At 42.9% G+C, this 17,292-nt stretch overlaps 1 protein-coding gene across 1 annotated transcript in view; it reads right to left on the bottom strand.

The window, feature by feature from the left end:
- msrab (methionine sulfoxide reductase Ab) overlaps positions 1–17,292 on the bottom strand; it is a 57,137-nt gene that overhangs the window by 3,269 nt on the left and 36,576 nt on the right. The window contains exon 2 of the mRNA XM_088353962.1: positions 7,082–7,169. Coding sequence (XP_088210088.1) covers positions 7,082–7,169 — 88 coding nt within the window. The remainder of the gene's footprint in view (positions 1–7,081; positions 7,170–17,292) is intronic.

The following is a 17,292-nucleotide window of genomic DNA, read 5'->3' as shown; positions in this document are numbered from 1 at the left end:
CTAAAATCAAATCTAGATAGTTAGCTAGAGAGGAGGACAAAATTAAGCTTGACAATTAGCAAAAAAAGTACAATGTTTGCTAGATACCATGCAAAAAAATGGAAAAACTAGCTAAATAGCATGCTAAATAGCTCAAAAGGTGGGACTATAGCTAGACAGATAGCTAGCTAAAAAAAACATAATTTGGAAGTTAGGTTAGCTTGATAACGAGCAAAAAGTACAATTTTACTACATACCATGCAAAAACATTGAAAAACTAGCTAAATAATATGCTAAATAGCTAAAAAAGTAAGAAAATAGCTAGCCAGATAGCTAGTTTGAAAAAAAATGCACATTTTTTGCTCATACTTTTAAGAAAACCCATAAATTGGAAGATAGTTGGTTGTATTTCATGTAAAATTAATCAATAAAAAGCCAAATAAATAAATAATTAATAAAACTGAAAATTCTCATTCCACTCTCTTTATTAAATGCTAAAAAATAATTATTAATACCTAAATAGATTTTCTTTGTTCATAAAGCCCACGTACTGGAATTTATGTATTTGAATTCATGGAATAGTAATAACATGTTAAATTGTTATGTTGTTACTATGTTATTACCAGGTTAATGATTAAAAATAGGGTTACATAGACTCAGTCAACGAATTAAAAAAAATAATTATCAAAAAGTCCCAATAACCAGGGTTGGGTAGGGTTACTTTAACTGGATTACTTTTAATTACTTTTGGATTACTCCAATACCAAATATGCTAATAAAAGACAAAAGAAAATAAATATGAATAAAATGACTCAATTTTGTGCAGGCTTGGGGAGTAACGGAACACATGGAACGGCAAAAATGATGTTGGCAAGCTGTTTGGATTTATTTTCATTTTGTTTCTGTCGCATTTTATGTTCGTTTTGCCGGAGATCAAAGAGATCAAAGCCAGGAGAGAAAGCTTACCACGTGTTGTGAGTCATCATTTTATTCATATTTAGTTTCTTTTGTCTTTTATTAGCATATTTGGTATTGGAGTAATCCAAAAGTAATTGACAGTAATACAGTTAAAGTAACCCTACCCAACCCTGCCAATAACCAAGCACTGGCGAGCTATTTTCAGCTGTCCTCAGGAACCCCACTGTAGCCCGCGGGCACCACGTTGGAGACCCCTGTTCTATTCCCTCCACCTTACAATGAAACGCAATAAATTGGAGCTTTAGCACGCGTGACAGAGCAGCCAGCGGGCCACATCATACTGCATTTGTCAAATCACGAGGGTTTTTTCTTCCAAGTGAATTCCGGTCGCGGGATGATTTCGGGAAGCTAACGAATAAATAAAAGTGAGCACCGACTTCGGAAGCCGTTCTTTAAGTGAGACAAGTGAGATAGTGGAGGCTGTAAATTAGGAAAGAAAAGGAAAGAAAGATTTGAAGGGAGGAAGGAATAAATAAGAGAGGTTTGTTCAACCGTTTTGTACGCTTTTAAACACCACTGATGTCATTGACATCAACGTATCGTGCATTGTGTTCTGCAGCAGACAGAAAACAGCAAATGCTATCACTCGGGCGGGTTTTATGTGCGTGTGTTGGGTGGGCTTGACTGTCTGCGATGGGCTGGGGTATGCTGCTCAACAGCAAGGACACACAAGTCAACATCTCTGAAACAAAACCAATTGGGAAGCGTAGCGATTGCTAGCTTATAGCGTCTCTCTACGTTGAAACGGAAATCATGAATTAAAAAGGACTCAGAGGAAAGTTAGAAGAGCGCAGAGAAATGCTGATCACGAACGGGTGCTCCGTGGATTATTATCGGGTTTTGGAATCAACTGAGGCGGGGTTGGGAGAGAATACAATAGCGAGTCTGCAGGTCCAGCTTCTGTTACAGATAGAATAACAACTCTCTTAAACAAGCCCTGCGTAGCCTGTATCTCACCAACGCCAGATCCATTACCCATGAAACGGTTGACTTGGAGCTACAACTCATCAGGGTGTGTTTTATTCATCATATAACCCTAGCTCAATCCTGGTATCCCCGATGCTAGCGTGCGGCTAGCCAGTGTTGGGAATTAAATATCAAAATATATCGTTTACCAAATTGTTCGAATTAATTATCTGACTCCAGTAACCAAACACAACCTACATTCACCCAACAATGCGCACTCATTTCTTGATGGAAAAGATGAACAAGAATAGCCGACATTTTCACACGGGGGCAGATTTAATTACATAAACAATTTAACTAAGTGAACTCCATCGAAATCGGCCGAATTAGTCGAATTAGTGTCGTTGGAGTCTCTGTCAAGCCTCTTCTGAAGTCCTTTAGCTTTCTCCTCTCAGCCCACGTCTCCCCGCAAGATGGCGTCTCGACTCCTCCCATGGGCGTGCCAAGGAAGCCCCCCCCCCCCTTTGGGCGTCGGGATGTCTGGAAAACTCACTCAACACCGAGCGTTTTCTACGTCATCAGGGCCTGGTTCTCAAAACATCGCCTGCCGTCCTCCGTCAGAGTATCCAAATTCTCTAGTCAAAATATTCTGCATTTGGAACGGTGTGACCTGTCATTGAACTATAGCCTACTCGGTGAAAGTCTTCAGTGCACTCAATATATGTAACTTGTATTCAATTGTATAAAATCCTTTAGAGTCAAATGTATAAAATCCTTCACCAGCCGCTCTCTAAATCGCTTTCTTACGTAAAAGGAGAATCCCCTCAATTCTGTTGTACTTTTGTATAATGTCAATAGATTATTTGTAGATCCATAGTTATCTTTTTGTCACAGTCGTGTACTCTCAGTCTCTGAGTACGTCATTTCAAGGTAAGTTTGACCCTTGGGGGTTTTATGAAAGGGCGGCGCTATTTCGCAGATTTTCACTTTTCGCGGCTGGTTTTGGTCCTCACTAACCGCCATAACCGAGGGATCCCTGTATTCTTTTTCCAAATGACCGATACCGATGTGGTGACAAGCAGCCCTATAAATCTTTGATTTGCTTCTTTGCGACTTGTCAACCCCCCACCTTGTCAATCTGCCTTTCCATTCCATGTGAGTGAGCAGAGTAGCTCTTGGCCTCTCCTCTAGAGGACGAAGTCATATTCTCATCCCCAAGATGCATCCCCTTCCCCCTCCCTGATGACTAATCTAGAGTTTTTCATGGCCAAATTCAAGCACTTTTAAAGAACTTTCAAGGCCAATTTTCCTATTTCTTTAGTACCATTAAAAGAGGAAATATGGTGAGTGTCACAAACCAGGACAGGAAACAGGAATGGAGAACCCAATCGCGTAACGTACTAACAGTTTATTAGGGAGAGGAGGAATGCGCGCCCACTCAATCCGGGTATCAATGGTCGCAGAAGTGGATTGAAATGCGAAAAAAAGAGTTGTCAAAATCAAACAGATCAGGCCAAAAAAATAAAACAGGATCAAACACAGGCAAATTCACAGAAGTAGGCATTTCACACAGAGTTTAACAGGAGTCTTGCAGACGCTCTGACAACTAACGGCTCAAAGGACCGCGTTTAAGTACTCTCAGTGAGCAATCTGTCAACGCGTTTCAGCCGGTGTCCATGGGCCAATTGGGCGCCGTGGCAACCGTGACAGAACCTGGCGCCACACGGCTGGGACCAATTGGGCGCCATGGCAACCGTGACAGTGAGACTCAATCCATGTTTGAGGTGATCAAGTTTGCCTGTAGCAAAAATAAACTGAAATAATGTCTGCCCGGACGCCCAGGCGTAAAACTTAACGTCTCCGCCAGGGTGGCCGACAACTTAAAAATAAATAAATAAATAAATATATATATATATATATATATATATATATATATGTAATATATATATATATCTTTTGGGGTTTTATTTATTTATTTTTCTTTTTTCTTTTAGACAGGATGGAATGGTAGCTTGTTACAAACGTTTGCTTTATTCCGATTTCGAAATCCTCGTTCAGTTTGGAAATTTCGGTTCGTTTGGCAATTTGCATACTCGGCAGCCAATGAGAAGCCTGCATCGAATAACATTCGTGCTTCCGGACTTTCCCGAGCCTTATAAGGTCGCGCATTTGCATATCATTTTCCATAGTAGACAAACAGAGAACACAAGAAAAATAGTAAAGTGGTTAGGAATCAAGCCAAAACCTCAGCCCCACAAGAAAGATTCAAAAGAAGCTAACAAAATTGATGACGCTACAAAATGTAAACGTACATTAAAAGCATCGTGGGAAGAGGAGTTCATGTGGCTTGTAGCAAACAACGCAACGCAAACATTGCATGAATGAAGATGAGTAAATACAGGTACATACTGATGGCAGATGGAAAACAGGGATGCCATATACATGCAATGAATGTTATAAGTAGATTTATCCAGCCATCCCAGCCATCCTTGGACAGTGGTGGGCAAGGGACACCCTGAACTGGTTGCCAGCCAGCCGCAAGGCACACAGGGACAGACAATTTGCTCGCTCATTCACACAAAAGATTTGATCTCATGACCTCAGAACTGTGCACACGCGCTAACCACTGCGCCGCCGTCCTGCCCTGTTTGGTTGATGTTGTATAAAATGTTCTTGTTGTTTTTATTACGGACAGAACTCGATGACGTCAAACTGTCATGATTACTGATGCGGGGCACCTGAGTCTGCTGATTGGCTGCCTCCTCTTTTTTAAACCCCCGCTTTCCTGAAAACACTCGTCGGATCGTTTGTGAACCTACTCTACACGCTAGGCAAACTTTTGTGACTCCTGACTCTATCCTGCCCTGTTCTCCGTCTGATTCCCGTTGCCGACCTTTTTCTGAACCCGTTTACGTTTTTGCTCCTCCGCCCCGGCCATCGACTTGTTTTTCCTCGCGCTCGACTTTGCCTGCGCTTGACTCGTAAATGCCACTTCTGCGTTCCCAGCGATCTGCTACCCGAGACTGACAATCCCCGGATCGTGGGTGCAAGTCCTTTCCTCCTTCTAAATAAAACTGAGTCAAACGAACGCAATTGGGTCTCGTCTCCGTTCGTGACACAAACTATTGATTGATTCATACCAGCGATCTCATTTTTAATTTTTTAATCATGTAATATCAATTCACACACTCTCAAAATATAATCTGGTCATCTGAGCCAGTAATTTGTTTATTTTCCTGATATGGACTAGACTGATGTTCCAGTACTATTGCACCTGGAAGGGGGCGATGACGCTTCACATGACAACGCAGCTGCCGTGCCGGCGTCATTTTTAAGCAGACTTTGTTGTTTCATTATTTCCCATATTTCTACATTTAATGCGTGGTCTGTTGAGTCAGACTGCTGAGGAATAGGACAAAAAATTCAAGAATTTTCAAGCACTTCACCCCAAATGTTAGCATTATCCTGACCTTGATAACACAACATCAAAATTCAAGCATGTTACCGGATTTCAAGCAGCCGTTCGAACCCTGATAATCTTACATCAGAGATATAAAGAGACACAGGGGGCAAGGGTGGCACAAAAAGGGCGGCAGATTATTAACAATAATACTTATTTTTAATCAATAGATAATTTAATCTCACATTTATTATGATTATGGGGGCCAGAAGCCTTTGAAATATGCATAAATCTGCAAAGTGGCCTCCCCCGGTTTTCACCATTCACTCTCTTACCTCATTTCCGCGAAGACTGTCTACTAGTGATCCCAAGAGCCAAGAAGAAATCCGCTGGTTCGAGAGCTTAGTGAACTTGGTGATACTAAATCACGGCCAAAACAATGCAGTTCATTTTAGGTACGCTTCAGCGACACGAACCAGGAAAAAATGCGACCTGCTGGCCCCTACTTTCAACAATCCTAGACTGGGAATAATGGATCACAGCCACATGAATGCAGTTCATTTCAGGCGGATTGTCATGATCACCGATGTGAATCACCTGTGCCCGCTCTTTTGGTGCCAACTGCCTTGGACTCTGATTGGCTCCTGATCAGTACTTGTACCCACTCCTGTCTGTCCCATTTTGTCAGTCTGTCTGCGAACCTTAGTTAACAAAAGGCAAGCCTTTTTCGACCCCGACTCCCACCTGTCCCATTTTTTTGCTCCTGTCTGTCCCTCGGCTTTGACCCATTTTTGATCCTGACCACGTCTACTCTGCCGTCCCGGCTATCGACCTCTTTTTGTCCACGACCACGTCTACTCTCCTGTCCTGGCTTACGACTTGCTTACAACCCCGACCACGTTTTTGCTCTCCTGTCCCGGCTACCGACCCGTTTTTCCGTTCCCGACACCACCATCGCTCGCCACGGCAGTTCCACTTCTGCATTCAGAGCAGCCTGCTTCCGGCGTCCAGCGATCACCGGATCGTGGGCGCAACCCTTTCTCTTTCTTCCAATAAAATGCAACGCAAGTGGGTCCTGTCTCTGTTCTGATCCTGACACGGATATGCAGTTCTCTCTTCCAGTCCCTGCTTAAAGCAATACGCATACATTGGATTGGGTATAATGGATTACAGCTGCACAAATGCTGTTCATGTTAGGCAAAAAGGGAAAAAATGCCCCCACACATGGAAATCATTTGCTCATTTGGCCACAGCTCTCAGGAATAGTTGAAAGGGGATAATGGATTACAGCAGTACTTGTTTAATTTTCTGTTTGAATGACAGAACAGCATAAAAAGGCCACCTGGCCTGACAAAAATGAGCGCTGCCGGCCCGTGCTTGCAGTCATACGCGATCTAGGATAATGGATCTCGGAATATTGAGGCCACAAAGTACGAATTAGCGAGAAATTACAGTATTACAGTTCTAACATTTTGGTTCGGCAAACTGGATTAAAAAGCCTGGTGGGCCATATGTGGCCTGCAGGCTGTGATTTTTTTAAACTTGGGTTAAGGTTAGAGTTAGCATAACCAGGTGAGAATGGATTTCTGGCATTTTCAGTTCACTTCAATGGTAAAAATGAGGGGTGGGGGAGTGGGAGTGGCTGGGGGCACAGACCACACTGGCATGCCTCTCTATGGATGGCTGCATGTCAGACACATTAACACAGTCTACCATTGACTGAGACCCTTGAGACCCCCCTCCCCTGCCCCTACAATGTACAAGTCTGGGCAGAATCCTTCTGCTCCAATACCCCCTCCTCTCTCTTTTCTTTGCTACCTTGTGTCGGATCGTGGCTCTCCCCGAAGAGTGTCAACAGCTCCTCGAGATTGACGTCTTTGGGAGACCTTATAGTGTCCAGTCGGATCTGGAAGATGATAATCAAATCAAAATTGATTTGTCAGTCAAAACATTCAAAAGGAATCCTAAAAACTACTAAAAGCACCTTAAAATCCATTCAAAATGCACGGGGATACAACACAGCAATTTTAAAACTGGTGGAATGTGATGTGGAATGCCCTGTTACCGCACTTTGTATTATTTTTAGGGAATCCGGAGAGCAAGGAATTACAACAATCGAAACAAGAGGATACCTAAGCATGCAATTGCACCTCCGTGTTTGATTAAGAGAGAAACGGCGGACTCATATCTTTTAAATGATGAAAAGTAATCTTAGGATGCATTTAGAAACAGAAAATTGTACAGAATGTGATTTATTAAATTTCAAAGAAAATGATAAGATTCTTATTGGCGTATAATTCATATCAATTTGAAAAATATATGCGCAAAAGATCTGTGAATCAGTTACCAAGTTAACCTAAATTTGTAAGACTCATTCATAATGATGCCAAATACCAATATTCTTTGTTATGATGACTGATTAGTATCACCCGTGCCTGCTCGTTGGCGCCAGCCGCTGTGGCCTACCTGATTGGTTCCCTGTCCTTCATAAGCCCAGTCCTTTCTCTCACCTGTTGTCAGTCCGTCAGCGAACCTATGTTTCTACAAGGCAAGCACTTTGACTCCCGTCGGTCCCGCTTTTTGCACCTGTTTTTCCACCCGTCCGTTCCTGATCTCCCCGTTTGTCTCCAGCTACAACCAGTTTTTTGACCCCGACCACGTTTACTCTCCGTCCTGGCTTACGACCCGTTTTTGATCCTGACCACGTTTTTGCTCTCCTGTCCCGGCTATCGACTGTTTTTTCCCGTCGTCGACACCGCCATCTCCGCTCCGGAAGATCCACTTCCGTATTCAGAACACGATCCGATTGTGTGAGCGGCTTGCTTCCTGTGCCCAGCGAGCACCGGATCACGGGCGCTGCCCTTCCTCTTTCTATCAATAAACTTGTGGTTAACGTTACGCATTTGGGTCCTGATTCCATTCTGGATCATAAGAGCCTACAATAAATATTCAATTATTTTGTATTATTATCTTTTTATAATATTATAGGACAAAATCTTTTTCTCTTATTTTGATATAGCTGAAGTACAAAATTCTTATTTTGCTACATTTGTTCATTTTTAAATAATACAAAATGGTAAGGAAAAAGTGTAGAAATATAAAACATATCTAAAATAGATACATATTTTTAATTAAAAGAAAAAAAAAATAGAAACAGTAATATTACTGTCACGGTTGCCATGGCGTCCAATTGGCTCCGCCCGTGTGGCGCCAGCTTTGGCTCATTGACGGATTGGCTTTCTGTCTATTTAAGCTCAGTGTTCTCATATTTCTTTTTTCAGTCCGTCAACGAACCTCTGCCCCACAAGACGTGGGTTTTGACTCGGTCCTCTTTCCTGTTGGTATTCCCTGTTCGGTATTGTTCCCGTTTATTTTTGTCCTGTTTAATATCGGTTTCTTGTTTCATTCCCGTCTATTTTTTACCTGTTTATTATTCTCTCCAATTTTCGTTCCAGTCTAGTTCGTCCTGTTTATTTTTGATATCCTGTTTCATTATCTATCCTGTCTCTCCCGTCCTGTCCTGTATCGACCCCATCTGTCTGATATCAACTCGGGCAATTGGTATCGATCTCGTCGGCCTCTGGCTTCCTATCCTTCGACGCCAGACTGCTGCCTAACGTGCATGACTCCCCATTTTGCGTAAAATAAAAGGCTTGTGTGAGTAACGTCACCCGTTTGGGTCCTGATCCTGTTCTGGTTCATGACATAAACTGTAAAATTTTTATATTTTTTACCGTTACTGTATAAAAAAATAATACCCAAAGTGAGCAGATGTATTTGTGACCCAACAATTGATATTGTTCCTTTGTGCATGCAAGTGATAAACTGATGGCGCTTCATCTTTGTTGTTAATTTACGAAAAAATGGAATTTTCATGACCTATTTATTTTGTATCTTGCTTTATTTTTAAATTAAGTTTTTATAGAAAGTTTAAATATGCACATATTACATTTAATGTATCTTTCCTTAATTTATATGTCAGGATTCTGCCATTGGCCCCTAGAGCAGGAGTCTCTCGCGTGAAACCCAAACACCCAAATATGTCATTGGTCATTGTGATTTTTTTAAGAAATTTGAATTCTAACTAGCCGGATTTTTAGTGGTTGAACAAGTTTATTTTAACCTCTAATATTTACAATATTGTAATAACATAGTACCAGCATAGAAATAAGAAGTTATTCTAGAAACATATCAAACTAGTAACCCTTCATATGAATCAGTAACAAAAAGTAACTCCCGGGTTCAAAAAGGTTGGTGACCCCTTCCTTAGAGTAGCCAACACGGGGGGAGTGGCTGGAGAATGCCCACCTGCACTTTATTTGTCTCTTGCACTTCTTTGTTATTCTGGCTCTTTATATTACAGGTACTCGAGAGTAGAGGTAGCCGGGTCGTTGCTACATTGAGTTAGTTTCAAATTTGGACATTTTTCTAGTGGTTTTGAGACCACTTGTTTGTTCCTGGGTTCGGTTATTAAAGACATTTTCTATCTGAGCACACCTTTTTGACTTTTGACAGTTACAGGAATCAACTTAAAAAGTTGAATTCAGGGCGAGAGTTTCGAATGTGGCATTCTGGACGTGAAGTTTTGTATTTTATTTTGTCGGCGACAGCATTTCAACATGCGCTTGTTTTGATCGCCCGGGTGTGATCGGTGCGTTCGCACCTGTCCAAACAAAGTGCGGCGAGGGGCTAAATGAAGCGTTCAAGGCGAGTCGACTCTACAAGGCAGGTGCGAAAAAGGCCTTCGGCGCGTTGGGACGGACGCCGCTGTGACTTTGACAAAGTATCTCTCAAACCCCCGCCGTCAAAACTTGAAAAAAAAAATGTTTTTTAATCCTGCTTCAAACTATCTGACAGTCTTTACCTGCTGGCTTCCGTTTGGTTGGAGCTGTGAGCTCAAACGTGCTCTCAATCTTAATTCAGATGTGACTTAAAGGTGTGTATGACATTGTCCTATGTGTCGTGATTACTGATGTGACTCACCTGTGCCCGCTCATTTGGCGCCAACCACCGTGGTTTCTGATTGGCTCCCTGTCACTATTTGAACCCAGTCTTGTCAGTCCGTCTGTGAACCTCTGTTTTTACAAGGCAAGCCTTTTTTCGACACAGACTCCCGCCTGTCCCGTTTTTGCTCCCGTCTGTCTCTGGCTACGACCCGTTTTGATCCCGACCGCGTCTGCTCTCCCGTCCCGACTTATGACTCGTTTTTGATCCCGACCACGTCTGTTTATCCTGGACTTGCCTTGTGTGTTCTTTGGTCATGACAATGCTGTCTGTTCGCCAGTGTTTCCTTTCACAGACCTCTGAGCCATTCCCAGATGAATTTACGTTGATTAGTTTAATCTACTTTGAAATTAAATGTATTTTTGCTGATTGGATGGACTTTGATGATCTGATTGGTTGTTTTAAAAACATTAATACATACGATGTTGCCATGGTGACTCAGTACTTAATTATTTTTTTACCTTTACTCAAGTAAGTCTTTGGATGACAACTTTTACTTTTACTAGAGCAATGTTAATCTAAAGTAACAGTACTTTTACTTGACTAAAATGCTTGGCTACTCTACCCACATCTGGTCACATGTGTGTCATGATTACCGATGTGATGCACCTGTGCCTGCTCATTTGGCGCCAACTGCCTCGGACTGATTGGCTCACGGTCACTATTTAAACCCGCGTCTTTCTGTCACCTGTTGTCAGTCCATCTGCGAACCTCAGTTCACACTAGGCAAGCATTTTTTTAAACCCTAACTCCAACCTGATTTTTTTGCTTCTGTCTGTCCAGCTTCGACCTGTTTTTTGATCTTGACCACGTCTACTCTCCCGTCCCGGCTTTCAACCTTTTTTTGTCCCCGACCACATCTACTCTCCTTTCCTGGCTTACGACTCACTTCCGACCCCGACCACGTTTTTGCTCTCCTGTCCCGGCTACTGACCCGTTTGTCCGTTCCCGACACCGCTCGCCACGGAAGTCCCTCTTCCGCGTTGAGAGCGACCTGCTTCCCGTGCCCAGTGATCATCGGATCGTGGGGGCAACCCTTTCCTTTCTTCCAATAAAACTGATAGAAACGTAACGCAAGGGGGTTCCGTCTCCGTTCTGGTCCTGACAGTGTGTGCAAAGGGTCAATATGGGTAGAAATTTTGCTGAAAAACATTTACATATGTATTGTTCAAATCCATATATTTGTGATTTACTCAAGAACTAAAAATCAAATGTCTTCATAAACGCATAAGCAAGATTAACCAACCCCTTTGTGAATCGCAGATAATTTGTGGATCTGCAAAATACACAATTCACACCGGATTTCTTCTTTCAACCGACCAGGAAAAATTGAAAACATGGCTTCACAAGTGCTTGAATATGGCCGTGGTTTGCGAACCCTGATGACTGGATTAGGACTAAGACTTTTGGTGATTCAAACTTGAATGAATGAATGAATGAAAACTTTATTCCAACATCAAAATAAAAACAGAACAAAAACAATCACTCAACAACAAAATAACGTAACATAATATGTTCGAAAAGGGGTAGTAAGAAGCAAATGCTTATACAGTGGAACCTCGGTTTTTGAACGCCTCTCAGTTCGGTCAAATCGATGTTCGACCAGAAATTGAGAAATTCTTGCTTAGCTGTTCGGTCAAAAAAATCAGAGTTCGAACGCCGGTACGCTAGGGTGCGATGCTGAGCGGAGTACGGGTGTTTTAGCCCCAAATTATGCCTCCGAAGAAGGTCGGTGCACGCAGGACAGGTGAAAAAAGACAAGTTGTTCGTCCAACTATTGCCTTTAAGAAAGACATAATAGCTAAATATGAAAGAGGTGTACGAATTTCCGATCTCGCTAGTGAATACAGCATGGCTAAATCTACTATCAGTACGATAGTAAAGAATAAGGAGGCTGTGAAATCGAGTGATGCGGCTAAGGAAGTTAGGGCTATAAAGCAAGCAACTGCCGCAAGTTTTGGAAGAGGTTGAAAAACTTTTGATGATTTTTCTTTCCCCACCGTCCACCACAAAGGTAAGAAATTCTATTCATAATCCTTTTTTTATTTTTACACGTTCATGTTAGCATTATCTTTCGTACGGAAGATTACGCTAACGCGAACGTACGATTAGCCTGGGTTAGCTTCATGTTTACGTTCATGGTAAACATTCAGGTGGAACGGATTAAAACGATTTTACATTACTTTTAATGGGAAAAACGATTTCGGTGATTGAACAAATCGGTTTTCGAACAGGGTTCTGGAACGGATTATGGTCGAGAACCGAGGTTTCACTGTATTCCTAACCCCTTCATCTTCCCCACAAATTACACCAAGATAGATAGATATTAATAATAGCAGTAATGATATAAGAATAGCAACAATAACACAAAGTTAACTAGAGAAACCATTCCCAATCTGTCGTATCACTCATACCCCATTTTCTACATCTCTGTATTCCGCCAGGGATGTTTTTTGTATTTAAATTTGAACACGTGAATAGTTGGACATTGTTTGATCTCGTCTTGTAAATTGTTCCATAGTTTGACTCCACACACAGACACACACATACTTTTCCTGGTGGTTCTCACCTTTGGGATTATATTATTAATTTACTACAGCCCCTTAAATTACAATTTCCCTCTTTCCGAATGAATAATTTATGCCTGTTTTCTGGCACTACGTTTTTGTTGACTTAACACCAACTTTGATCGAGTAACCTGCCGCCCTGTGTTCTGGCCCCTGATAAGAAATGTCTTCCATGACTCTGACTTCAAATCCGTTATCAACCCTCACTTTTTCAACCTGCCCTTTAATCCGCACCTCGCTTCGCTCATCCGCCCGTTTGACCGTTTCAACCCCGTCGTGTTGACAGCTCCGTTACGGCCAACTGGAGCGACGCCCGCATCTTCTCCTCCAGTCTTTGGTTGTTCTTTACCGTCAAAAAGTTGATGCCCACCCCTTCCAGCTCGAACTGTCATCCCTCTCCATCATATAAGACGCTCAATCCCTTCAAGGGCTTTCACTCAGAATGTTTGCCAGCCCAAACCCTGAGTGTCGTCTCCGTCCTTTCCGCTTTCGATCCTCGCCACCAGGGTTCCGGGCGTGTTTTTTAAGCGACTTTTCGGAGGCTTTATAATTAAAGCGTGCCAAAGAGAGCCAGACATCTTCGTGTGAATTATATATCAATGCCCTACATGGATCTATTAGAATCTCGATGAGGAAACACACACACGCTCAGGTAACGGAAATGTCGGAGCGCTTTGAGATTTCGGCGCGTGCCAAATCAGAGTCTCACTGATGGCGCTTCATCTTTGCTAACCTCTTCCGCAATACGGCACAAAACGCAAAAGGAGCCCAATCCCTGCAAGTAGGTCACGGGTGGGTGGGGACGGTAGAAGGAAAGGGGGGGGAGGTATGGTACACGCAGCCCATCTGGAGTGCCGCATTCCGAGTTTGATGAAGGGAAAGCGAGACGAGCGAGCGCTAGAACGAGTCCCAATTATTCCGAAGACGGATCAAAAGGCAGGGCTCCGTTTCGCTAATTGTCGGTGGAAAATCAGAAAGGGGGAAAATGGGAACCTGAGCAGGGCTTCTCATAGGTAAAGTTGGGCGTGAAGGCCGCTCGGAGAGAGGAGGCCAGAGGAACTTTCCAGAAAAAAAGCCTTTTGGCGTAGGGTAACACCCCCTGCCTGCACTAAACCTCAAGATGGCTGTTTTGACGATTACAGACCGTATAAATCGCCGATAGAAGCATTTACTCAACATGCTCATCCCCGTGTCTACTTAAAAAGTTACGATTGTGGTTTTCTGGTTGACTGCAAGCTTTTCGACCCTGATTCACTCCTGTTTTGGCCCTCGTCTGTTTCCCGGCCTCAACCCATTATCTGATCTCGACCACGTTTTTGCTCCCCTGTCCCGGCTACTGACCTGTTTTTTCCCGCTCCCGATCTGTGAAAAGATCGGGTGGGTGATTGAAAAAGGCTTCATAATTGAAGGATACAATAATGTTATGTGGGAAGCATGGCAGCGCAGTGGTTAGCGCACAGTTCTAAGGTCTCGGGAACTTCCTGTGCGGAGTTTGTATGTTCTCCCCGTGCTTGCGTGAGTTTCTTCCGGGCACTCCAGTTTACTCCCACATTCCAAAGACATGCATTTCAGGTGGATTGGCCGGTCCAAATTGTCCCTAGGTGTGAATGAGCGAGCGAGTTGTCTGTCCCTGTGTGCCCTGCGATTGGCTGGCAACCAGTTCAGGGTGTCCCCTGCCCACTGCCTGATGATTGCTGGGGTGGGCTCCAGCACCCCCGCGACCCTACTGAGGATAAGCGGTGCAGCTAATGAGATGAGATGAGATTGACAGAATAAGCATCCAAAGTTATATAAGGGAAAGGTCTTTGGGTTCAACTAGTAATTTCCCTTTTTCATTTTGGGGTATTAGTATTTTTTTCTGACCCTGTAAAAAAAAAATGAAATTTTGAGAAATGAAATTGTGCGAGAGAACTGGAGTAGTCGTGGAACTGAGCAAGCGTGTGGATAAGAGAGTACTCGGTTGGTTTGGACACATGGAGAGGATGGATGAGGGGCGAATGTTGAAGAGGATCTACAGAGCAGAAGTCAATAGAAGGAGGAAGGCCTCGATTGACGTGGATGGATGGTGTTATGAGTGCACTGCAGGAAAGAGGTCTAAATATAATGGAAGCTAGAGCTCTTGTTGGTGTTAGGAATGAGTGGAGAGGTGTTGTGAAAGGATAGTAGGATGTTTGGACGCGTTCTAAAGGATTGGCAGGGCACCCGTATGATGCAGCAGGGGTAAACCAGGGAAAGCTGTCGGGCCCTGCTGTTGAACAAAAGAGTGTGTTGTGTCACCTTGACCCGAGTGACATGGCTGCTTTCTCGTCTCCCGTTTCATCTGGAGGGACGAAAGCATGACCAATTTGGGTGCAGAGGTGCTTAACTTGTTTGAGTGTTTTTTATTTTGTTTATTTTTGTATGTGTTTGTCTTGCTGTCGGTCACCCCTCTCGAGGGATATGACCAGGGTAGATAGATAGTATTTTTTCAATGTTAGTTGCAAAAAGGTTCTTGCATATTTAACAGATCAATTTATTTGTAGTTAGGGTCGTATGAAAAAGTATATAAACTTTTGGAATTCCTTACACTTCTGCATAAAATCCCCATCAAATGTAATCTGAACTCAAAATCACTCAGATGAATAGAAACAGTGTCTACTTTAACCATAAACCCCCAAATATGTATACCTTTCCCTATTCTAATGAGGATAGTATGCGAACAATGGCAGAAGGGGTAGGTATAAGTTATGGAACCCTCTACCTAAGGAGACTCAAAAAGCAATTGAAACCACTTTTCACAAAATAATTGAATTCAGGGGTAGGCGCAAACAATGACAGAAGGGTGAGGAATAAGTAAATGGAACCTCTGCCGAAAGAACCCAAAGAGCAATTCAAACCAAATGTCATCAACAAATTGAAGTCGGGAGGTTGCACAAACAATGACGGAAGGGAGAGGAATAAGAAACTGAACCCTCTGCCTCAAGAGACTACAAAAACAATTGAAACCCATTCAAGACATGTATGTGCCCAATCACTGATGTGTGATTTTAGCAGTAAATATTTGCAGATTTTTGGGGTATTTTTTCATGTGTCCTTTTTAAAGTTTTTTGTCATGATTACTGATGCGAGGCACCTGTGCCCACTCCTTTGGCGCCAACTGCCTCGGACGCTGATTGGCTCCCTGTCACTTTTTAAACCCCCGTCTTCCTGTCACCGGTTGTCAGTCCGTCTGCGAACCTCAGCTTACGCTAGGCAAGCTCTTTGACCCTGACTCTCTCCTGTTCTGATTCCCATCTGTTTCCCGACTCCGACCCCTTTTAGAATAGAATAGAATATACCTTTATTGTCATTGTTACAAAATGGGTTGAACATATTGTGACAACGAAATTGGACGTGGCACTCCAGAGTCACATTTAACAGTGAGGATAAAAGAAAAAAAAGAAGATAAAGGAACAAAGAAGATAAAGGTTATATTTTACACAGTATTTACAAAAGAAGTGTGGGCATGTAGGATGTTATATACAGTTTTGGGATTGTATTGGTGCAATATGCGGTAATGCAAAAATGGGCAACATTGTGCAGAGTGAGCATAGGCATGAATACAATTTTACATCTGTATGAGGTAGTGTGTTTGCAAGAGTTTCAGTTTTTTATGCGGTGTGTGTTAAGAGTGGTAATGGCTCTAGGGAAGAAACTGTCTCTGAGTCTGTTTGTTTTTGTTTTGTGTGACCTGTAGCGTCTGCCGGAAGGGAGCAGGTCAAAGAGGTAGTGGCTAGGGTGAGAAAAGACAGAAGAGCAGCTTCAGCGCCAGACTGCTGTCACTGTTTTGTACCACGGCCAGACTGAAGAGATCTTTTCTTCCTCATTCCATGAGGCTCTTCAACTCCACCCGGCGGAGTAAAGGCCCACATTAAACCACACCCCCTACATTGCATATTACCGAAATTTATTGCAATATGTATTCTGTGTAGCACTATCTAGATACTCTATATAACACGCTACAATGGGTATTAGCAGGTCACATTGGGTATTTGTATATTGTATTCTTTTTGCTTTATTATTGTATTGCTCTCAGCGCAGGGATGCTGCTGGAAATGTGAATTTCCCTGCGGGGATGAATAAAGTATCTATCTATCGATCTATCTAAAAGTCTTTGATGATGTTTTCTGCTGAGGTAGCGAGAGCAGGCATTTTCTGATCTCAACTACGATTTTGCTCCCCCGTCCCGGCTACTGATCTGTTTGTTTCCGCTCTCGACACCGCTATCGCTCGCCACGGAAATACCACTTCCGGGTCCGAGCAACCTGCTCTCCGCAACCATCGATCTAGGGATCGTGTGTACTATCCTTTCCTTTCTTCCCAATAAAACGAAGAGAAACGCACGCAAGTGGTTCCTGTCTCCGTTCTGGTCCTGACATTTTTTTTAATTACCGGCTTTTCTCTGAATCTCATAAGGGTAAACATTTTGGAGGCAGTCCG

Source organism: Urocampus carinirostris, chromosome 15, assembly GCF_059441175.1.
Source record: "Urocampus carinirostris isolate Australia breed hairy pipefish chromosome 15, RoL_Ucar_1.0, whole genome shotgun sequence".
Classification (NCBI taxonomy): Eukaryota; Metazoa; Chordata; class Actinopteri; order Syngnathiformes; family Syngnathidae; genus Urocampus; species Urocampus carinirostris.
The sequence above is the reverse complement of the archived record's forward strand: the minus strand, read 5'-3'. Positions and strand labels throughout refer to the sequence as shown.